The sequence below is a fragment of the Xenopus laevis genome, chromosome 1S, assembly GCF_017654675.1.
Source record: "Xenopus laevis strain J_2021 chromosome 1S, Xenopus_laevis_v10.1, whole genome shotgun sequence".
Classification (NCBI taxonomy): Eukaryota; Metazoa; Chordata; class Amphibia; order Anura; family Pipidae; genus Xenopus; species Xenopus laevis.
The window spans coordinates 55311812-55337088 of record NC_054372.1 but is presented as its reverse complement, the minus strand read 5'-3'; the positions used below and the strand labels follow the sequence as shown (position 1 = coordinate 55337088).

At 38.5% G+C, this 25277-nt stretch overlaps 1 protein-coding gene across 2 annotated transcripts in view; it reads right to left on the bottom strand.

Annotated features, from left to right (window-relative positions):
- Window positions 1-2674: 2674 nt before the first annotated feature.
- anxa5.S (annexin A5 S homeolog) overlaps window positions 2675-25277 on the bottom strand; it is a 37362-nt gene continuing 14759 nt past the window's right edge. The window contains 11 exon segments of one of the 2 annotated variants that reach the window (NM_001091866.1): window positions 2675-3331; window positions 5046-5168; window positions 6100-6158; window positions 8107-8202; window positions 9292-9385; window positions 12201-12257; window positions 12594-12673; window positions 12823-12913; window positions 15938-16051; window positions 18597-18691; window positions 21919-22000. In NM_001091866.1, the coding sequence (NP_001085335.1) occupies window positions 3269-3331; window positions 5046-5168; window positions 6100-6158; window positions 8107-8202; window positions 9292-9385; window positions 12201-12257; window positions 12594-12673; window positions 12823-12913; window positions 15938-16051; window positions 18597-18691; window positions 21919-22000 (954 nt within the window). In that variant the 3' untranslated portion in view covers window positions 2675-3268. 2 annotated transcript variants of the gene reach the window in all.

The window sequence follows — 25277 nt, the reverse complement described above, 5'->3', positions numbered from 1 at the left end:
GTGATGGCTGATTCAGTTAATGCCTTTTAAGGAAAGGCAAAAAACATCACCTATCTACCTCTAATGTACTCCTCAATATCTCCTAAATCGCTAAAGTTTTAACTCACCCAGGCCAATCCTATCGTTTGAAATCCGTCTTGTTGTTCTGGTCGCATTTGTGATAACACAGGCGCCATGTTTGTAAAGTACAGGAAGCTTCCCTCTGCCTCATTCTCCTTGTTGCGCATGTGTGGGAAAAAAAAGCCTTGACCCCAGGAGCGAATATTTTCCCAGAGCTGCGCACCACAAGCTTTTTATTATATATATTGTCCCCTCACTGCGCACCAAAAATCATTGCTTGCTGTCCCCAGTATACTGCAATAATTTATGCCTCTGCGTCTACTTAGTACTGAGACGCTAATGATCTGATGGGCTGGGGGGCGTGGTGTTTGGGGTCAATGACACACGCATAGCCGAATTTGCATGCGCTTCATCAACATAGGGAAAAAGCAGAGCCCTAAGACATGCGCAAAGAACAGAAATTTTGCTCTACGCGCCTCAAGGCTGCCTCTGGCAGCAGGGAGGAAGACACCTGCAGATTCAGTGACGTCACCCGAGTCACACACGCCAGTCTACGCAGAGCGCTCATGCTTCCACATACCAGCAGGCAGACAACTTTCGAAACCTGCAGTGAGTTATCTGTACACCAGTCTTAATGTAGAAAAGCATTTATGTTTTGCCTTTCCTTCTCCTTTAAGAATGGCTTGGATGATTTTTTGGACAGACATAATATCAAAGGCTATTGTGATACTAAGCTCTATAGTTAGTATAGGTATGGGTATATAGAATTTATGTAAAAGTAGGGAGGGGTGTATGTATGGATGCTGGGTTTTCATTTGGAGGAGTTGAACTTGATGGACTTTGTCTTTTTTCAACCTGATTTAACTATGTAACTATGAGACTATGTAACAATGAGACTATGCATAGAATGATATGTCAGTCTGTATTAAATCATACTATGATTGCTTATAATATAAAAATATTTTTGGTGAAATAATACAGTGATGACTGATCAGAAGAGGCGAGAGAAACATAAGGCACATTAGACAAGCATAGTTTGCCCCCTGCTGTCCATTGGCCTGACATGCACACTTATACTTAACCTGCTTGAGGACTTCTTATTAAGCATCAGTTGTACTGTATATTGTGGATGCAACAAGTCCTTCCTTTTTGGATTTGGGCTAATGCAGAATCTATTACAAAAATCCTGAATCAAATCCACTTTGCCCCATTTTTGCCTCTTGTTTCACTACACTTTCAGCTGTGTCATAAATGAGGCAACACTAACATTAATATAAGCTGCTATTAATAATACCTGCAGAATTGTTGTTGTGTAAGATCAGTATGTAACAGCTATGCAGACATATCTTACAGGAACAGCTTTTTCTTCACATGGCTAGTCATATTACATTAACAAACAAACCTTCAGAGTAGCCAGTCTGCCCCCCATACCCATGGCCATAGAACTCCCCGATAACTTTTAACATCTTAATATGGAATAAACATATATGTTTTTCCAACACTTCAGCAAAATAAATAGAACCTAAGCTGAAATTACATTCTGTCTATATAATGGTGTTAACCGTTCCACTATTTAACCACTATTTTCGTCATGGCTACACAGCAGCTTGTTTATATAAACTATAGTAGTACTTATCTGTTATCTACTGTGTATCCTGTGCTTGAATGGCTGCCCCCATGGCTCCACAGCAGCTTGTTTATATGAACTATAGTAGTGTTTCTGAAGCAAACACATCAGTTTTACCAGTGCAGGACAACACTGCATTATATTTTCATTACTTAAAAATACTTTCATTTTTTGGTATTACTGTTCCTTTAAGCTGTCTGTCTCAAAACATTTGTCATATTCAATGTCCAACAAACCGCAGCACACAGTGTTTCTGTGAAGTTTTGTGATTTATTGGCTCATTATCAGTAGACAAAAATGCAACGTTTGGAGTCTCACAGGAGGGGCATGGCAACTTGGTAAAAATGTGGAAAATAATACAAAGAGTTATTTATGTCATGTCTATACCACCTAGGTGAAATAGATACTAACATGGCCTTTTCAAGACGCTTACCTAAAACAAAAGTCATTTCCATTTCTAAGGGTGAAGACACACAGAGCTACTAGTAGCAGCTACTTTTTGTGGCTACAAAATACCCTGCCATAGACAATACTGAGAATTACCTCTGCTAAAACTCACGTCGTGTCTTAGTAAAGCCAATTATCACGATTGTCTATTTTGTAGCCGTGACAAGTAGCTGCTACTAGAAGCTCTGTGTGTATTCTCCCTTAAAAGTTTACAGCAAAACTTGGTATTCCAGCTTTGACAACAGACCCAAATCTGTTCCTCCAGTGCCTCAAGGCTAGCAGTCCCCATGACCCTTCTCCATCACACATTTAAAGGTTTGCTGGAGCATCGGGGAACTGTCAAATCTCCTCTGTGCCCAAGTACTCCCATGCCACCCCTATAATCATGCCATCCTAGGTCTTCCCACAAATCTGGGCCTGTTGTGGATCTGTTACACATTGACTGGCACTTTGTGTAAGAATTATGTAGCCAACATTCAGTAATAGATGGGCAGAAGACTTAAAACATAAATCCTACAGTAAATGATTAACCTCCAGAACTGTTTAGACAAAAAACATTTATTTTCTTGTGATGTTATAACACAGGCCAAGCATACAAACAATTGCAGGTTATCTAACAATGATAAACAAGTTTAAATGTAAAGGTGAAACGATTCGGACCAACAGGAATGTAAAGCTGGCCATAGATGTTGAGATTTTTAAAAGATCAGATCCTGATCGTGAGACCAATATCTTCTCAGAACGATCGTACGAATTTACCATCAACTAAAAAGACCAATTTGGCAGGAAAACAAAGGGGAGCTGCCTGCTTCGCCCTGCAAACATAGAGAGATTGCACTGGGGCCGACAAAGATTTTTTGACCTGGCCGATCAATTTCCCAACAGATGTCGGCCGAAAAATCGTAAAATGTACGATCGTTCGAATACCACTAACCGCACGATAATTTCGAAGGATTGGTCGGACTTCCCTAAAATCGGTCGTTCGGCAAGAAGAATCGTCGCGTCTATGGGGACCTTAACAGTCTCACATGTTTGGTAATGGGATGAATAACATAACTAATGAAACAATAGTAACGGTAATAGTGGCAAAAGCACTGGCCAAAGCTGCTTTCCATCCTGTAAGAGTCAGATGAACTAGTCATCGTCCCCACCACAGATTAGAAGGAGCGCATTCCTGTAGTCTCCAGATGTGTCACCCTGTAATAGGAAAATGTACAATTAGGAGCCTGGCATAAAGTCAAGAAATGCATTTAATGGATTATATTGGAAAAGTTCAGAGTAATTATTTGTAAATAATTAGAAATACATTCCTTCAGATTAATATTAAGGCCTTGTTCAATGTGAATGTCATTAGAATGTCTGTATAAATATCAATGGGTTCCAATCAATTGGTACAATAACTTTTTTTTTATACTTGTAATGAAGTCGGATGGAAGTTTGGTGCATGTTCAGTAATCCAGATTGTCAGACAGTTGCAGCATCCTGAGCTTTGTTTCTCCAGTTTGATTTCGATTGCACTGTATCACATATTCTGAACACAAACAAATACAAGATCTGACGTGATCAAACCTGATTCAGGTAGTTGGTTCTGCTTGTTTGGCCAGGTCATAAAAAAGCAGAACTTTGGTCATATAATAAATCAAATCAGGTCAGTAATGAGGTTGTGCATCATGGTCACAGGATTCCCAGCCAAATTGTTCTTTTACCTGATCTGATAGATATCTGAATAGGTGCCTTTCATTCTATCTATTGGGAAACCTTTCTCCTTACACGACCCGAATTAAATTGGAAAATTAACCTTGCCACCTAAAAATTGGTTTACAACTGCTTTCAACTGAAGGCAGAACTTTCACTGGGTTCAAACAAACAAAACCAGTCTCATCTGTTAATTTAAAGGGTAACTATTATGAAAATGAAAAAGTAATATAAGCTACATCTGTTGAATCTTTATTACAGATCTGTTATATGTTATTAAGGGTAAGGTCACACTGGGCGTTTTGGGGAGATTTAGTCGTCTGGCGACTAATCGACTCGTCTTTGCGGCGGTCAGTCTCCCCAAACACCTTCCCTCACTCTGCGCTGGCTAAAATTAAAAATCGCCAGCGCTAATCACACCCACCGATTCGTTTTCCGAAGTCGCCCAAATTGCATGTTCCTGCATTAACTGGATAACAGAACTGATATGAATCTCTCCTAAATAAAGTTATTAGCAGCAAAGGATTGTGTGGCACTACATCACTGCTGTGCAAGATTCTGATAGCAAGGAACTCTGGTAGGTCATGTAACCCTGAAAATTAGACTGTTGTACTGAATAGTTACAACATCATCATACTGAAATAAACTTTCTAAATACAATCAATTAAATGTTCTGCATCATTTCTGAATTAATCAAGTTTATCTTCACTATCCCTCTCTTGGCATCTGTTTCTCTTCATTCTCTCTTCATGCAGGAGTTGGGTGTCAGATGTTAATTGACAGTGAGATCCAATATATCTTATAGGGGGCTTCCTTTCCTAGCAGATGAATTAGAGCTCAAACTCAAATAACTGATTCCAGTACAAACAAAATCTCTCTGCATGTAGAGAGACATAATGTCTGATGATTTAATAGAGTGAGCTCTAATACATCTTCTAGGCAAAAGGAGCCCCCCCTATAAGATATATTGGATCTAACTGTCAATCAACATCTGAAACCCAACTCCTGCATGAAGAGAGAATGAAGAGAAACAGATGCTGAAAGAGGGATATTGAAGATAAACTGGATTATTTCAGAAACAATGTAGAATTTATAATTGATTGTATTTAGCAAACTTCTTTTTGGTATGCTGAAGCTTATATTCAATTTTCATTTTCGAGATAGTTCCCCTTTAAGAATGCCTGTTACTATATTCTATAATCGGGAAAACATTCACCTTAATCATTGCGTGCAGGGATTTGCCCCAGTTCTTACGGAATTTCTCCCTGATATCAAGCAGATCAACCTCACTCCTAGAAACCATAACCCTAATTAGGGTACAGTCGTCAGTGCCAGCACCCTGGGGAGATGGGAAAAAGAAAGCATAAAATTAACTTTATTCAGCTTTACTTTTTTTTTTTATCCTGACAATTTTTATTAGTTTTCAACAATACAATCATTATATGGTATATAATGGTTCAAAACATTGCATCAGCTTTACTTTTTAATGTGTTCTTAATTAACCATAAAAGACAAGGAGCAAACTGGGAACGTTCCAGCAGACAATGAATAATTACTGTGTTACTATATAATCACACAGAAATATAAAACATTCAGAAGCACATTAACAGTGTGCAGGATCCGGTTTGCACTTGGCCGAATCGTAGAACTTTTTGTAGCATTCATTTGTGGGCGAATCTGAACCCTTAAAATCATGTGGCAATGGAAGGCAACCGTTGTTTCACAACATTGAAAAGGCAGATGCAATTTCAAGTTCTATATGCTTTCAAATAATAACCTCTGCTTTCTTGAGATACCATGAAAGTGTTCTTCTCAGAAGAATACCTAAATATAGTATGAGCTAGCCAAGCTACTTCCCCTTTTTGTATAACAGTAGATAAGAGAATACTTATGTTACTAAGGTATAGCATGGATGCTGCATAGCCCATATCTTTGCAAAAACGGCATCAGTTCTTTTTTCAACGATATTGCGGTTTGCAAAAAAAAAAAAAAGCTACCATTGCCTGTTCATTGTCTAGCAGAGATACCAGCTATATCACTATGTATCTACCCAAGTATAGGATGGTATTAGAATGTTAGTGTGCGTGCAAACATCTGTATTAAGCATTAGGCAAATCTAGTTAAATACATATCAATTATATGGTTGCACTTTTCTGTACGTATCATCATATGGCAAGACTGCTGGAGCTAATGAGCTGTACTACTAAGTATACAGAAAACTATTACTTTTATAATTCCATACAATGGAAATCAAACTAGCACCTACTTACCTTCATGGCATGATAGAGAGTCTCAGCAAGGTATTCGGGAATGCTTCTAACGCTCTTCACTAAAAAGAATGGACACACATAATTAGACAAATGAGTATTACCCATATGGCTGCATGCTGAAACACAACAGTTAATGGGTGGTTTACCTTAAAGGGATACTGTCATGGGAAAAAAATATTTTTTCAAAACGCATCAGTTAATAGTGCTGCTCCAGCAGAATTCTGCACTGAAATCCATTTCTCAAAAGAGCAAACATATTTTTTTATATTCAATTTTGAAATCTGACATGGGGCTAGACATTTTGTCAATTTCCCAGCTGCCCCAAGTCATGTGACTTGTGCTCTGATAAACTTCAACCACTCTTTACTGCTGTACTGCAAGTTGGAGTGATGTCACCCCTCCCTTTCCCCCCCCCCCAGCAGCCAAACAAAAGAACAATGGGAAGGTAACCAGATAACAGCTCCCTAACACAAGATAACAGCTGCCTGGTAGATCTAAGAACAACACTCAATAGTAAAAACCCATGTCCCACTGAGACACGTTCATTTACATTGAGAAGGAAAAACAGCAGCCTGCCAGAAAGCATTTCTCTCCTAAAGTGCAGGCACAAGTCACATGACCAGGGGCAGCTGGGAAATTGACAAAATGTCTAGCCCCATGTAGATTTCAAAATTGAATATAAAAAAATCTGTTTGCTCTTTTGCGAAATGGATTTCAGTGCAGAATTCTGCTGGAGTAGCACTATTAACTGATTCATTTTGAAAAAAAATTGTTTTCTGATGACAGGATCCCTTTAAAGTTAGATTTTAGTATGTTATAGAATGGTTCATTCTATGCAACTTTTCAATTGGATGTAATTTTTTATAGTTTTTGAATTATTTGAATTCTTCTTCTGACTCTTTCCAGCTTTCAAATCGGGGGTCACTAACCCAATCTAAAAACAAATGCTCTGCAAGGCTACACATTAATAGTAATTGCTAATTTCTATTACTCATTATTATATTCCATTTATATTCTATTTCTAATTCAGACTGTAGTAACCAGATTGGCAAAATTGCAAACTGGAGAGCTGCTGAATTAAAAGGTAAATATATCAAAAAACACAAATAAAAAATGAAAACCAATTGCAAATTATCTCAGAATATCACTAGTGATGGGCGCCAGCAAATACATTCACGAATTTGCTGTGAAAATTTTCCAGCATCAAAAAAATTTACACCGCTGATGGTTTCAATGCCAAAGTTTTTCCGATGCCGGCAACGGTTCCGCCTGCGACAATTAACAGACGGCGTCAGCGTCAAAATCGCAGTTTCACTAATTTTTCACCAGTTACGTGAATTTCGCTGCAAATTTGCGAAATTCGTGGCAAAGTGAAATGGGACAAAGTCGCCCACACTAAATATCACTCTCTACATCATACTAAAAAATTAAACCATAGTTGCACAACCCCTTCACTTCTTATCTTATACATCTTAACATCCTATAAGGAAATTCCATGTCATTTAGAGGTCTAATTCATGGATGTTCTGAATCCCGGATTCAGTTTGGGATTTCGCCAGATTGCAGCATCTTTTGCAGGAATAGGATTTGGCCATAGAGTTCAGCCAAATCAAATTGAAGCTCTGGACAACAACAAAATGTGAGAATAATTTGTTGATAACTGATGAAACCAATGAAATTGCCATCCAAATTCTAAACATGCAAATTAGGGTTCTCTTGTATTTGGCAAATCTTAAAATTATGGATTTTGTGCATCCCTTGTCTAAACAGTGACCTAAACAAATTGTACTTTATGTGTGAACACATTAGTACCAGGCCTACTGGTATTCTGAATAGCAGTTTATATTGGCACATATGGTTCCAAACTGCACTGAGAGAGCTGATCACCTCATACAGACATACTGTTTCTGTTTGTTTGGCCCGGTGGCTGATCACACACTATAAACAGCATTGTATGGCCAACGTAAATCCACCAAATAAACACTGAACACATACACTATTGCTTACCGACTGCAAGAAGCAGCTTCTCCAGGTGGCCAGATGTCTCCCGGCCAATGCTTTCTTCTATTTGGTAACCAGAGATAGTCATGTACTTATCAAACACTGAAAAATAAGGAAAAACAGTTATCTGATTTTGCAGATGGTCAATTGGCTGTAAAAGAAAAGGCGTTAGTAGGAGACAAAAGCATAGCTAGAGGTCCATATGCAAATTAGGGGTGGGAAGGGGAAACCATTTTTTACTTCCTTGTTTTCGAACAAAACATCACGCAATTTCCCTCCCCGCCCCTAATTTTCATATGCAAATTAGGATTCGGCCGAATCCTGCTGAAAAAGGCCGAATCCTAGCCGAATCCTGGATTCGGTGCATCCCTACTTTCTTCAGCTACCTGCAGGTTGAGCAATGAAAGCAAACCTTTGATTGGTTGCTATGGGTAACTGCAAATTTGCCCAGTGTTTATAAATGAGCCCCAGAGTGTGTAAATTTGTTAGAGGCTTAAGATATAAACTCAACTGGCACAAAGACTGATGTGAATGATGTATAATCTCTAAATAATATTTAGGTGGTATTGCGGGGCCCGCTTTATGTTCCTGTTACTGACATTGGAGAATGGCACCCATTATGTGGCTACACATATGTATATGTACCTACTGAATGTCTTTCGTCATTTTATGCTTGCATATCATAGTCTTTTCATTTAGAACTACCTGTATTTTATAGAGAAGTTTTACATTTACTTTTAGCCTATGAGAGCTTTCGGTTTACACTTTAAAATGAGATTTTAGGACAGTTCTAATTAGAAGTGAATGAATTATGCAGACTGCCATGGTTTCACACATGCCAGCTACATATTGAAGATACTGTTCTTCCCATATGATGTAAGAGCCAACGTATACAAGTCTGACACAGCACCAGCAGTTAAACCGCAGGAATACATTTCCTCTTTGCTGAAACATATACACATATATATATATATATATATATATATATATATATATATATATATATATATATATACATATACATATACATATACATATACATATACATATATATATATATATATATATATAGCAGAATTGCAAAACCTTTATATGTGGAAAATTTGTTAAGAATTGTATATTCATTTGACATTGTTAGACAATTTAAACAAACTATGAATAGTTATTACAGCAAATAAAGTGTTTATTTACCTTTCCTCAAATGAGAAATGCTGCGGGTTCCCAAAATAGTAATAAACTTTTCTTCATCTGTGCCCCACTTAAGTTCTCCAGCTTTGAACAAATCCTGTAACGGCCCAAGAATACAGACTCCATTAACTCTTGTACTGATCAGAAATCAATGGATTGTACCAGATTAAAGTATTAGCTTCTCAATAGCAGCAATGATCCAGGACTTGTCACAGGGGGTCACCATCTTGGAAAGTGTCTGCGACACTCACATTCTCAGTGGGCTCTGAGCAGCAGGCCCGGATTTGTGGCAAGGCCACAAAGGCCCGGGCCTAGGGCGGCAGAAATTAAGGGACGGAATGCCGCCCAGCCGCATTAAAGTCAGTTGCACATGCGCAATTTTACATACTCAAGATATGCGCATACGTGTGCGCTGCCGCACAAAGGGAGAGTGACGCAGATGGGGAGAGAGACGTAGAAGGGGGAAGCAGAAGCTGAGGGGGAAGCAGAAGAGGAGCCGGACTGGGAGAGAGATGCTGAGGGGGAAGGGGAGGGAGATGTGAAGGGGGAAGCAGAAGGGGAGGCGGAGGGGAGAAAGACGCTGAGGGAGAAGCAGAACCTGATGGGGAAGCAGAAGGGGAGAGAGACAAGGAGGGGAAGGGGAGAGAGAAGCGAACAGGGAGGGAAGAGGGAGAGAGACGCGGATTCGGAGGGGGAAGCAGAAGGGGAGGGGGACGCAGACAGAGAGATGAGCAGAGACGGCCTAGGGGCGACCCGTTTGTAAATCCGGGCCTGCTGAGCAGCTGTTGAGAAGCTAAGTTTAGGGGTTGTTGCAAATTATCAAGCTGATTATTAAATTCTGATGCTTGTTGCACTGGTTTCTGTGCTTCTATGTAGTAATTATCTGTATTCATTAATAATCAGCCTTATATTGTGACATTTCTATTCTATGTGTACTGTATATTGTGAGTGGGTCCCTAAGCTCAGTAAGTGACAGCAGCACAGAGCATGTGCAGTGAATCAGCAGAAAAGAAGATGAGGAGCTACTGGGGCATCTTTGGAGACACAAATCTTTACTGCTAAAGGGCTATGGTTGCCCTGGGTAGGTACAGAAGCCCAAAACATTATGTACAACATTTCTAGTTAGGCTTTAGTTCTACTTCAAGGGAAGTCAAATGTGTTTAGTTAGATCAAGAGTGTCGCTTTCACATAATTGGGAAGATCAAGGTGACCTTTTTGGCAGAGCTAAACACCCAGAGAGGCCAGTGGGCTGGGGCCCCCAGGAGGAGGTCCCTGCTAACTTACCAGTACAGGGCTGCATGACTACTGATGGCAACCCTGCCTACTTTTACAGGGATTGGACCTGTTATCCAGAATGCTTGGAACCTGAGGCTTTTCCTGATGTAATTTGGGTCTCCATACCTTCAGTCCACTAAATAATCATTTTAACACAAATTAAACAATAGGATTGTTCTGTCTTCAATAAGAATTAATTATATCTTACACAAGCTACTGTTTTATTATTACAGAGAAAAAAAAAGTTTTTAAAAATCGGAATTGATTAAAATGGATTCTATGGGAGATAGTCTTCCCGTATTTCAGAATTTTTGGATAACGAGTTTCTGGATAACAGATCCCATACCTGTAGTGAAGAATTTCATTGCTGGATATGCCCTGTTGCTTATGCTGCTGTAATTCTGCTTATGCCCTACTGCTACTGCATTGTGTATTACTGTTTATGTCCTACTGCTAATGAACTATGTTGTGCTAGTTATGTCCTACTCCTACTAACCTATTTATGTATATGCCCCACTCCTACTATACTAAGGGGCAAATTCACTAACCTCGTCGCTAGCGACGGCTTCGCTCACAGCGCAACACTTCGGCAGGCATAGATTCACTACGACAACACTAATTCACTAAAATCCGAAGTTGTGCCCAGGGCACCGAATGCTGGCAAAGTTGCGCTAGCATTACTGCGCCAAGCGAAGCAAAGTTGCACTAGCGTTGCCTAATTTGCAGCAAATACATTACACTACACAAGCCCAGGGAAGCTTAATAAAATAAAATAGAGTTGTTATAATGCCCTACACATGAGCCCAGTATATAGTTTATGTGCCATATGTTAGGACATGTGGGGGGGGGGGAAGACCCTAGCGTTTTTTGGGACTTGGAAAAATTTTCAACTATTTTTTAAGGAAGTCCTATCTACTCTGTTGCACTTCGCCTGGTCTGAGGTGGCGATGCCAAGTCTGGCGCAAGAGGTAACGTTCAGTAAAATCTGCATCTTAGTGAATTTGCGTAGTTAAGTCCATTCGCCAGAGTGCAAGTTCGCCAGGCGTTAGGGAGCAAAGAACCGATAGAGTCTATCTCCTTCGCTAGCAAAGTTACGCCAGCGACCGTTGGTAAATTTAGTGAATTTTCGTCCGTGCTAGTCACTTCGTCCTTTAGTACATTTGCCCCCAAGTATTGCTGGATGTGCTTTGTAGCTGCTGCTGTTGTATTGCTTTTACATATCTTACTGCACTGTGCACGTGTATAGGCCTGACTTCTACTGTACAAGGTGGTTGTATACAGGGCCTGATTCTTCTGATTTATGTATTGCTGCATAATCTATAATCCTACTGCAACGTGTATTCCTGTACATACTCCGGTACCTTCTTTACTACTGAAGTGTTATTGCTGTACCCAAAATGCACTCCCTGCACTGTGCTTTACTGTATTTGCCCTGCTCCTACCCCTCTATATAATGCTGTCCCTGCTCTATTTCTATTATACAGCACTGTGAATATATTAACCATTTATAATAATGAACCATTTATAATAATATTAACCATTTATAATAATAATATTAACCATTTATAATAATATCTGCAATTTCTAAACCAATGTTTTCGGTACTCTTGGAAGAATGTTTGTTCATAATCACTGACCTGCGCATCTTGTTCCACGAGAGAATCATTCACTTTAGAGTCAGGATCCCTGTTGGCCTAAAAACATTTATATTTATTCACACCTACCACAAATGAACTGTAAATAAATTATCTTGTCCCTCCTCATGAAGTGACTGACCCACCCCTTGGCTAATGTTTCACTTTCTTAATGGGTACATTATTTTAAATTGTACAGAAGCCATAATCATCATCTGTCATCCTAGCTTTAATAAAGATGCCTCTGAAATGACACACACAGAACGTGTGCTCTGGGCTGCTCTTGGTGCTTGCTTACTATTTTACACTGCATTTACTTAACTACAGTACATTCTTTTATTTTCCGACATATGAGATAAATATAGAACTATTTAGTTCAGAGACAAAGACAATCACCTGTACAAGGACAACCAACATCCTCTGGAAGTATCCAGATGTGTCTCCAGTGATGCTGTCTTCCAATTCACGTCCATATTCTGCAACAAAACGTCACACACTGTCAAAGGTCTCCCCTGATTATAATGCATACTACAGATCACTGTTATATTTCCGTTTAATTTAATGGATTCAGGAATACTCAAAGAAACTCCTGTTGTTATTTCGACTCCCCCATGGTAAACATTACCTTGTTGGTAAACCTGTTTGATGTGTTTCACTTCACCTGTAGTACGAGAGGCAAGGATTTCTATGAGCACATTCTCACAGGTTCCCGCTCCCTGTAAACAGATTAAATAAGGGTTTCAGTGTTGCTCTTAAAGACCGTTTTTATATTACAAGTTTCAATCCAATGTATTAGGTAATACTTATACTACTTATTTGTTAGATGTTAACAAAGGCCATGTTATGTCCAAGCATTCATTTCATTAATAAATTATAGAATATATCTTCAATTGCCATTCTGTAAAGTAGGGCTTATACGATTTGAGACCCACAGGACAAACATGATATTCTAAAGTCACACATAGGCCAGTGATGCATGGAGGCTTGAGATAGATTATATATATATATATATATATATATATATATATATATATATATATATATATATATATATATATATATATAGATATATATAGATATATATATATATACACATACAGAGTCCAAACTGGTGCACTCCACAATGAATGGTTGAAAGCCTTGGTGCTGGTAAAACTTACGTGTATTCAGTAAATCAAAAAAGACCGCACTCACAGGACTTATGAAAAAAAGCCACAAGGGCTGTGCTTTTATTCCTCAACGTTTCGGCTATCCAACTCTAGCCGTCACCTCCTGAGGACGGCTAGAGTTGGATAGCCGAAACGTTGAGGAATAAAAGCACAGCCCTTGTGGCTTTTTTTCATGATAAGTCCTGTGAGTGCGGTCTTTTTTGATTTATTATATATATATATATACATACACACACACACACACACACACACACACACACACACACACACACTTCGTGGGAATTCACCAGAGACAGGAGTTTATTGACACGAGCTGGGTAGATTGTGTACTCACAAGAGACGGAATACAGAACAAAGAACAAGGTGGGAGTTTTATAGCCCTTCACTTTAGTTTTGAAGATATTATGCCATTGTGTCGAATATAACATATTCTCTTCATCTGCAAATCATTGACTGTCATACTGATTTCAATTGTTTAATATGAAAATCAAATAAAATATTTTCAAAATAAATAAAGTACTCTACACAACACACTGTTACAAGATAGAAAAACAGTGATGAAACAATGGTGTGGGAGCCGTACGTAGGAACCTTGAAGGAGTTGTACCTCCCAATCGGGCCCCACAATCATAAAACCATACATAGTACTGATAATACTCCCCCTCTTGAGATGTTACACCAGTGGTGCAGCAATGAAGAGGTAATTTGTAACAGCTTCACTGTGTCCTTGATGGTCGACTTAGAACAGAACTGAAGGGGGGGCATTAATCTGCAAGGAGGACTCTGTATATACTGAGTCAGGGTCAGGCCTGCTAGACAAAAGTAACCCTTAAATATATGTAACCATTACACACACAAAGTTGAAATATTTGCATGTTGCTAGAGCATAAATGCCTGCCAGAGCTTTTGAAACTGATGCCCTTGACACTGGATGTGCAGAATGAAACCAAATTAATTTGAAATGCAAATATATGCATTCTTACAATTCAAAATCGTATAGTGACAAATGATTTACTTAGCTATATGTTTATCTAGTATCACATTGTGTTTGAGCACAACATTATTTCTGAGGCAGTTGTTAACATTTCAATATTATTAACATGCATTTCATATATGTAGTTAAGACTGGAACTTGACTGCAAAGTGAATGCATTCATATAATTAAATTTTGGCTGGAAACAGAATAGAAACCACAAACAAATCTTTAAAATTGCTCCAAATGTCCAAAAATACATATTCTTTGAAATAATAGAATAGTTTAAAAAAGCATTATTAAAAAATGTTTTAGAAGACATATTTTTCTGTAAATCGGATTGATTAACAATATTGTTCGTTTTTGCACGGGGTACAGACATTTCCAGTTCCAACTCTTGAACATGTAAAGTTAACCAAGGTAAAGCAAGGATCTAGCTTAAAGGAACAGTAATGTCAAAAAATAAAAGTGTTTTAAAGTAATGAAAATATAATGCAGTGTTGCCTTGCACTGGTAAAACTGCTGTGTTTGCTTCAGAAACACTACTATTGTTTATATAAATAAGCTGCTGTGTAGCCATGGGGGCAGCCATTCAAAGGAGAAAAGGCTCAGGTTACACAGCAGATAGCAAATAAGCTCTGTCTGTCTAATGGTGTTATCTTTTATCCATTAGTTTACCTGTGCCATATAGCCGTTTTTCAATTTCTGCCATTGCTCCACAGCAGCTTGTTCATATAAACTATAGTAGTGTTTCTAAAGCAAACAGATCAGTTTTACCAGTGCAGGGTACCACTACATGATATTTTCATTACTTTAAAACACTTTCATTTTTTGGTGTTACCGTTCCTTTAATGCTGGAAATCTTAAAGAACATGTATTGTGTGAAAAACAAGAAAGTGGTAATGCATTATACTCTTTTTAATATAGAGGGAATGTGCAGAAAAAATAAGTGTTTCTGGTTGGAAAACAAGAAACCCCTACTAGTCCCACCCATCTGTTCCATTTTCTGCTGCCTCCTATCCCAGGCTGTGCAGGGGAGCTTGTGGCATACCACACACTGTAGGATAGGAACTAATCAGCAGCTGACCTATTAGGGAACTGAAGCCTGTCGTTGCTTTTGTGACTGCAGGCTTTTTATTGGCTATCCTCCTCCTACTGTGGCTCTGAAAGGGGCATGCCCAAATATATAATGCCACAGAATCAACAGGAGAGTTACATTCAACACTTGTATACATTTTACAACTACAAACAGAGCCATGACCTTAACCCAACTCAACACTTGTGGGATGAACTAGAACACTGACTGCAAGGCAGGCCTGACACCCAACATCAGTGCTCAGTCTCACCGTTGCTAATGGCTGAATAGAAGCGAATCTCACCAATAATGTTCAACCATTTAGCGGAAAGTCTTCCAAGACTGTTATAGCAGCAAAGGAATGACCAATGTCATATTACTACCCTTGATTTGGTAAAGAGATGTTGATAGCCAGAAGGCAGCTTCATATATCAGCCCATGTAGTGTATACTGAATATTACTGATACAGGCTTGTTTTTGCACCACACAAAAGAATATTTATCAGATGAACTGCAAACCTCACCTTCATTGCATGTCGGAGTTCGTAGGCATCATACAAAGCATCTGGGATCATCAGAGCCACAATCAGTTTCTCGAATTTACCAGACAGCTCTGATTTCAGATCATCAACAAGATCCTAAAGCAGAAGACAACAGTTAATTAGTATTGTTCCACCAGGTAGATGTTTTTTGGATTTGCAAGTAAAATTATTTCAAGATTGTTACACAGTATATTAAGCCTATAGCATTATCATCTTACATTGAAGAAAACATGAATGCATTTGCTTACATAAAACTCTTTGTACATGAACCTGAATATAGAGGTTTCACAGACATATTATGGGCTGTTTTACTAAGAGTTAATTAGCTATAGCCTGTAGAGCCTTTAGTTGCACACATGCTCTGTTCTAGCGATGTACATATTCTTAGACTCTGTCCAAACACCACAAGTTTCTCACAACCAACATGTTGACCAAAGGCACCATCCAATGATCAACAAAAGGGCAAGCCTAATATCTAAACAGAAAAGCAAATGTATTGTTTTCTCCCTGTGACATCAGGAAGTTTGTTATTGTGATTACATTTTGTCATGAGATCTTGACATCCTGAATAAAGGTGGCCATACACGGGCCGATAAAAGCTGCCGACAGACCGTGTCGGCAGCTTATTGGCCCGTGTATGGGGCCCCCCGACGGGCTTCACCGATCGAGATCTGGCCGAAAGTCGGCCAGATCTCGATCAGATGGGACATAAAATCCCGTCGGATCGCGGCCGCATCTATTCGTTGATGCGGTCCCGCGATCCTACCGCCCGTTAGGCATCGTTAGGATCCGATCGTTGGGCCCTAGGGCCCACGATCGGATCAACCCGATATTGGGCATATCGGAGGGAGATCCGCTCGTTTGGCGACATCGCCAAACGAGCGGATCTCTCCATGTATGGCCACCTTAACTGTCATTTTTGTTATTTGAAAGCAAAAAAAAACAGTTACATGGCTAGCATGTCTCACACTATAGTAATGTTTTTTTGTTAAGATGTCTTTAACATTCCCAAAAAGAAGGGATATTCGAATCCCAAACTGTTTGCCCTACAAAACCTTATCTGCTTTATACCAGCCTGTCCAAGATTACTATTATGCTGCTGGATCCCTCATGATAGCACCTCAACAAAGTTCTAATGAATCTGCAAGACAGACCAAGTTCCAACCCATTCTTCTGGTAATCTTTACTGGGTATAGTTTCTAATACACCAATTCTTAAGTATCAGGAACGTAACATAAAGAAACCAATTATTACATAAATTCAATGCTCTGTCTTATTAGTTTCTGCTCATCAGAGGTTCACAGTCACTCAAGCACAACCAGTAACCTTTTGTGTGGCACTGTATCAAATGCTTTAGCAAAGTCTAAGTAAATCACATCCACTGCCATCCCAGAATCAAGGTCCCTGTATATATATATGTAGATATTTATATGGCAGATATATTGATAACAAGCCTTTTGTGACTTATACAGTTCTCTCTAAGGTGGAGATACAACAGGGTTTTTAAACAACACAATGGTTGCAAAAATGTTCTAAATATAAATCTGTATCAGATTATGAGGAGGTTTATTGCAGCATATTAGGGTAACAGAATCGCCTTACGCGTTTCAGGAAAACATTTCCTTAATCATAGCCATGATTTGCTTATGATTAAGGGAATGTTTTCCCGAAACGCATTAGGCGATGCTGTTACCCTAATATGCTGCAATAAACCTCCTCATATTCATCTATAGTGCCGCTTGAATTGCTTATTTGGACCTATATCACAGCCGGAACGCTGGTGACTGAGCACACGGATCTTACGAAGTTTTATTGACTATCCTGTATCAGATTATCCTCAGACCTGGTCAACCTTTAGTTACTGATGGTATAATTCATTTAATTATAGTTATACAAACCAGAAGTCTGAGCAGCATGTAACAGTAGGTTTTGTCTATGCCTTGATCCCATTTATTCTAGAATTATTATTTATTCAATTATTAAAATTATGGGTGTGTTTTCTCCTGCTCCTTCCCATTCTGCAGTTTAAGAAATTCCTGTGGATGCTGTGGTATTTGCCAGGAACAGAGAATACTTATCCATAATTTCTAGAAAAGGAAAATTACAGAAATAGCAGATGCCAAAGTCTGCCTCTGGATTCATAGCTTTGCACTTAACTGCTATGAAACATCTTGAACTGATTTACAAAAATCATTCAATAACAAGATGTTATGGTTGTATTGTAAGTAGAGAGGGGCTGACCAATCAGAGGCAAAAAGAGGCCCCTTCACTGTGTTCATGGGCCCCATAGACACCATGTTTAACATCTTCAGTACAACTTAAATCTTAACAACTATGTTATATATCTCAAAAGTACTAAGAACAAATTGTATAGATGAACCAAGAGTGTCCAGCTGCTGAAATGTAACTGACTCCTGTGTTTCTCAACAAAATTGTGTTTTTCACACCAGCAATTATCTATTTACTGGTTTAACAGATTGTAGAAGTTTATTAATATACTAGTACAAATAATATAGACATTTCATACACCTTTTAAGACAACATTTAGGATTTAAAAAGGACTTTGCAGAGACAGCAATGTATGAATCATAACATTTTACAATTGACAAAGGGAAGAAGGTAATTAAGTTTTAGCTCTTACCCTGCCGAACAAGGTTTTGAAGGCAACAGCAACTTCCTGACGTTGGGCATTGCTTCTAGATATAAGTATCTTAATGATGGATTCTTCATCAGTACCTGAGAGATGACAACAGAAAAAGCTCTGGGTGCCAGGGATACTTATAGTTTTATTAAACCTCTAAATAAATGGCGGAATTGGATTACTAATAAAAAAATGTTCTGAGGCTGTGCATAAAACAACTCTCCTTCTGTTTTCCACTGCATCGGGGACAAAGACAATCTTCTGAACTGGCTGTGGAGAATATTCTAATGGGCAGGAGGCATTTCTGTTTTCAGACCTCAATGCCTGTTAGATAGAATATGGCCAACAGCTAAAGCATTTGGCAAAGCCATAACCACCCCAAACTGGAAACCAGTGAGATGCGAGATTTGCAGGCAAAAGTGTCAATTCCACTTTACATAAAACTTTGTGCACATGTAGGGGCGAGTTTTACATTAACCATCTTCTGTTCTAATTAGTCTAGACAGGCCAGAATAATAAAATAATTAGACACTTTTGTATCATGAAACATGAGACCACTTATAATTTGCCTTTGGAGAAAGTTTAACGTATAAGATTATCAATTGTCATGTTCAGTTATCCAGAGCCTTAAAGGGGTTGTTCACTTTGAGTTAACTTTTAGTATGATGTGATATTCTGAGACAATTTGCATTTGGTTTTCATTTTTTATCATTTGTGTTTTTTTATTTATTTCGCTTTTAATTCAGCAGCTGGCCAGTTTGCAATTTCAGTTTAGTTTATTCAACTAAATTTAGTTGCTAGGGACCAAATTACACTAGCAACCATGCACTGATTTGAATAAGAGACTGGAATATAAATAGGAGAGGGTCTGAATAGAAAGATGGGTAATAAAAAGTAGCAATAACAATACATTTGTAGTTTTAACGAACATTTGTTTTTCAGATGGGGTCAGCGACCCCCATTTGAAAGATAGAAAGAATTAGAAGAAAAAGGCAAATAATTAAAAAACTATAAAAAAAGAAAAAATGAAGACCAATTAGAAAGTTGCTTAGAATTGGATGTTCTATAACATACTAAAAGTTAACTTAAAGGAGAACTAAACCCTAAAAATGAATAGGGCTAAAAATGCCATGTTTTATATACTGCACGTATTGCACCATCTTAAAGTTTCAACTTATCAATAGCAGCAATGATCCAGGACTTCAAACTTGTCACAGGGGGTCACCATCTTGGAAAGTGTCTGCGACACTCACATGCTCAGTGGGCTCTGAGCAGCTGTTGAGAAGCTAAGCTTAGGGGCCGTTGCAAATTATCAAGCAGAAAATAAGGTTTGTCTGTAATATAAACTGATGCTACAGGGCTGATTATTAAATTCTGATGCTATTTGCACTGGTTTCTGTGTTGCCATGTAGTAATGTGTTGCCATGTAGTAATTATCCATATTAAATACTTACCAGCCTTATACTGTGACATTTATATTCTATATGTACTGTATATTGTGAGTGGGTCCCTAAGCTCAGTAACTGACAGCAACATGGAGCATGTGCAGTGAATCAGCAGGAAAGAAGATGAAGAGCTACTGGGGCATCTTTGGAGACAAAGATCTTTACTGCTAAAGGGTTGTGGTTGCTTTGGGCTGGTACAGAAGCACAAACATAATCTACAACATTTCTAGCTTTCTAGCTACTTATTTCGTTTAACTTTCCTTGTCCTTTAAAGGAGAATTCAACCGTTAACTTAAAAAAAAAACCCTACACCCCTACCCTACATAGACCCCCTCCCCCCGGGGGAAATGCCCCTAACTTTTTACTTACCCCTCGGTGCAGATTCAGGGCAGCCATCTTCCAGGTATTCGGTAATCTGAGACTGGCAAATCGGTGCATGCGCAGTTGGAGCAATTTACCGGTACATGCACAGAAATGGACGAAAATCCAAAGCGCCGGAATAAGACACAAAGACCCGGAAGATGGCTGCCGTGAACTGCGATCCCTGAATCTGCACCAAGGGGTAATTAAAAAGTTTGTGGCATTTCCCGGGGGGGGGGGGGCAGATAGCCTGGGGGGGGAACGGAGGAGAGTCTAAGTAGGGTAGGGGTTTTTTATTTAATTATTGAATTCTCCTTTAAGGTGACAGATTCAGTTTGGCTGACCACTGTGATTCAGATGAATCTGGCACCAGAAATAATTCTGTGATTCTGACAAATCCCTATTCAAACCCTGGATTCCATGCACCCCAAAGAACAACACAATCTACACAGTCACAAACAGTCATGATCTTTTATAATTAGCTATAGAGCATGTATGAGTCAATACAAGTAACATGGTATCTCCCACTTCAGATATGCAGAGAATAAAACATGTGCATATCTGCTTGTTTTTTTATGGCAAGTAACTGTATACACTGTAAATATGGGAGGATCGCCGGAGGGTAGGAAAATGTCAAGTTGACTTTTTAAAATTTGCATTTGGTCATTGTTTTTTTCACCATTTTCTGCCTTTTTCCAGCTTTCAAATGGGGTCACATACTTCACCACCCAATAAAATATTGCTCAATGAGGGGACAGTGTTATAGTTTTTATCATCTTCCAATCTGTTTGTAAAACCATTGCTTAGTAGTTGGGGTAAACCAACCAAACAGAGATGGATATTTCTAACTCAAGATCTGCTAAATAAAAAGCTAAATAATTAAAAAAATGTCATGGGATGGGTAATCTGGCTGGTACCAAATCAACACACCAAACATGCATTTTTGCCAGTATTTCCTCAAAGGAAAACAGTATATCTAGCAAAACAATCCAAATTCATGAACCTAAAAAAACATGTGAAGCACTGAAGCTTTACCAGACACAAAAATCTGTATAATAAAAGTCCTCTTCAAATTAAACATGAAATCCAATTTCTATTAAAGCATTCATAGCTGTTGTAAGCTCATTTAAAAATCTCAACTATCAAATATTGTCTGCCCCTCCTCTATGCCTTAGACAATTACTTTCACTTTCCATTCAGCACTTCCTAGATGTCACTGCCCTTCACACATTCCCCCTTTCTCTTCACTGTTTAATTGTGTAGCCAGGGCATGGGGATGAACATTGGGTCCCCCATTCCGGTGCACAAACAAGATTGTGAGATGATGCAAGGCTTACCTTAATAACAGTGTGCACAATATGGCTCCTGTCTGCTTGTTATAATTATGAATCCCAGACTGAAGGAAACTAGATTCAAATAATTTATATATAGTGTAATTTAAGTTCATTTTGCTTGACTAGTGTTATAAAATAACAGTTTGAATCATTTTTTTGGGTGACGGGTCCACTTTAACTTACCCAATCCCTTCATTGCCTTGCGAAGAGTTTCAGCATCATCATTTGCCTTAAATCCTGGGAAATCCTTTATTGTCCCTCTGGACTACAGAAACAAAAATACAATCTGAGGTTAGCAAATACTCTCTTACAATGGCAGAGTTTCTTCAGGTCTGTGTTTGCCCTGACAAGTGGTGCCGGGATGAACAATTTTTCATGGTCTACTCTAGAAGTATGGAATCCATTACCCGGAAGGAAACCCGTTATCCAGAAAGCTTCGAATTACTCTAAGGCCATCTCCCATAAGCTTAATTTTAAGCAAATAATTCTAATTTAAAATACATAATAAAATATAATAATAAAACAGTAACTTGCATTTGATCCCAACTAAGATATATTAAAAATCCTCATTGGATAGAAACCCATTCTATTTGGTTTATTTAATGTTTACATTTTTTATAAATTTAATTTATAGATCATTTTCTAAATAAAAATGCAGTCAGAGAAAAGGGGATTGTTTGAATAGTAGGGTTGACACCTTTTTGCCCATTCAACTCTGGCCAGGAGGCGGAGCCATGATGAAATAGGGGCAGGCCAGTGATGCAATGGGGGTGAGGTCACAAAATCAGAGGAGGGGCTGTGACGTGGCGATCAGCGATTGCCCGATCGCTGCATCAATTATAGGAAATCCTGCCCGGTTGTCCTAATTTGGAAAACCAGACAGGTAGTTTAAAAAAAAAAAACTTGGTCAAAACCAGACAGGTGGCAACCCTAGCCCTAAGTGCAATAAATCTGCATGACCATGGCCAACAAAACACTCCTAGTTCCCTTCCCACCAGTAATGATGGCCATAGCAACACAGATTTACCAGCGGCGACTAATCTACTAGTGTGCCATTATCCTAAAGGGCATAGACAGCTTGAGTAGGGTTTCCACCTGTCCGGTTTTGACCCAGACAGCCCGGTATTTTGAAGGGCTGCCCAGGTAAAAACTTCCTGTCCGGTTTTCCTTATTTGACACGGAGATCGGCCAATCGCCGCACCATAGCCCCGCTTGTCCATGTCACAGTCACGCCCCTGCCTGGTCTTTACTGGGGGAAAAGGTGGCAAGCCTAAGCTTGAGTCACTGGAGGTTTTCATTTGTTAGGCACCACTTTTCTTAAGGAATTTTGCTACAGATTTTCAGCAGCACATAACTAGCCACACCATGATGGGGGCCTTCCTCATTTGAAACCATGTTCTTTTTAACAGGCAGAATGCTAAAAGAATTCCAGAAATGAACAAAGGCAAGTTAAAAAAGCCAAAGATGAAGATAAGAATTTCATCTATCCACATTGCACACAGACAAAAGAAGCATTAGCCAGTTGTTAAGAAAAAAAACAACTAGTACTCTGAAACAGAAGAGGTACTTCATTTAAAATTAAACAGAGCTGTATTGGCTTCCACGCAAAGTACATATGCAGAAAGTGTTTGTTTATAGATAATACAGGTGTGGGATCTGTTATCCGGAAACCCGTTATACAGAAAGCTCCAAATTCCAGAATGGACCCATAGACTCCATTATAATAAAATAATTCAATTTTTTTTAAACAATTTCCTTTTTCTCTGTAATAATAAAACAGTACCTGTTACTTGATCCAAACTAAAATATAATTAATCCTTATTGAAAACAAACCCATCTTACTGGGTTTATTTAATGTTTACATGATTTTCTAGTAGACTTAAGGTATGAATATCCAAATTACAGAAAGATCTGTTATCTGGAAAACCCCAGGTCCCAAGTATTCTGGATAACAGGTCCCATACCTATATAGGCTTTTTAAAGCCTCTTTTCTATGGGCCAGCATCTAAGTTGTTGGAATCCTTTTTTTTGGTTGGCTTATTAAATAAATACAGGTATGGGATCTATTATCCAAAATTCTCTGGACCAGGGTTTTTTCTGGAATTTGGATACTGCTCACTTTACATTGAATTCCACAATTTTTATGAGTTGAAGAGAAAAAAAAATCATTCTGAAACTATAGCGTGCACCCCTTGAGAATTCTGTTTTGCTGTTTCTTATTAGAATAGTCTGTTTATATTTCATAGCGGATTACAACAGTTACCACTGCAGGGAATATTTATTACAGGGCAAAACATAAACAGACTCTCAATGGCTGTAGACACGATTTGCCCACTTCTTTTCTTTTTTTACTACCAATTTATTAGACAGTTGCAATAAATAGCCATGTGCAAAATTTTTCACAGAGTTTCGCCACAAAAATTACGCCCCTAGAATCCAATGGGTGAAAAAAATTGACGTGCGACAAAAAAAAAAAAATTAACAAAGTGATAGACGTCACTGCATTTTGGCGAATTTTCGCTGTTTCGTTAATTTTTGGCAAATCGAAACAGGTCAGATTCGCCCATCACTAGCAATGAATCCCTACAGCTAACTAAATTCCCACCCTAAATCTATGGCTGCCTGCCCTAAAAAACACACTGAATTGCACAGATTCAAGCATTTCTGATTTCCTTAAAGGATTAGATACATAGACAACATTATGGCCTAATTTTTACATCAGTTTCATAAAGCATAATGTTTGCAATGCTGCATAAACCAATAACAGAGCAAATTATATTATATAATATATATATATATATATATATATATATATATATATATATATATATATATATATATATATAAAAAACACACACACATATACAGGCATGGGATCTGTTATCCAGAAAGCTCAGAATTACGGAAAGGCAGTTTCCCATAGACTTCATTTTATCCAAAGTAGACTAAGGTATGAAGATCCAAATTATTGAAAGATCCGTTACCCAGAAAACCCCAGGTCCGGAGCATTCTGGATAACAGGTCCCATACCTGTACAATATATGTGTATGTTTACACTTTTACAGAGACTGTTGATTCACAACATCCCTGCTCCAGTGAGCTGACAATCTAAGTCTCAAATCACATTCGTACAACACAATCGAGAGTGAAGTTCAACAGGAGCCTTTATGTATGCTTTTTAAGTGTGGGAGGAAACCAGATCATACAGCATTACTTCCTTTGAATATTACACAATACAGTACAGTATTGCACTACAATTTAGTGGTAGGTTTATGCATCAGCAATACTGCCCTTGATATCTTGTCACATGGACCGCTTGTTTAACTGATAAAATCATTGTTAGAAAACCATTTATTTCCCTTCCTCTTCTTATAAAGCACCATGCCTTTATATCTGACAACCCTGTCTGTGCCAAATTCATCCCCCAAACCAGTTTTACAACCTCCTGACAACTGGCCTGCTTCAGCATACTGAGCAATGTATATTTACACAGGGTGCGATCAGATCCTCTATAATCAAATGTAAGTACAGTACAGCGGTTT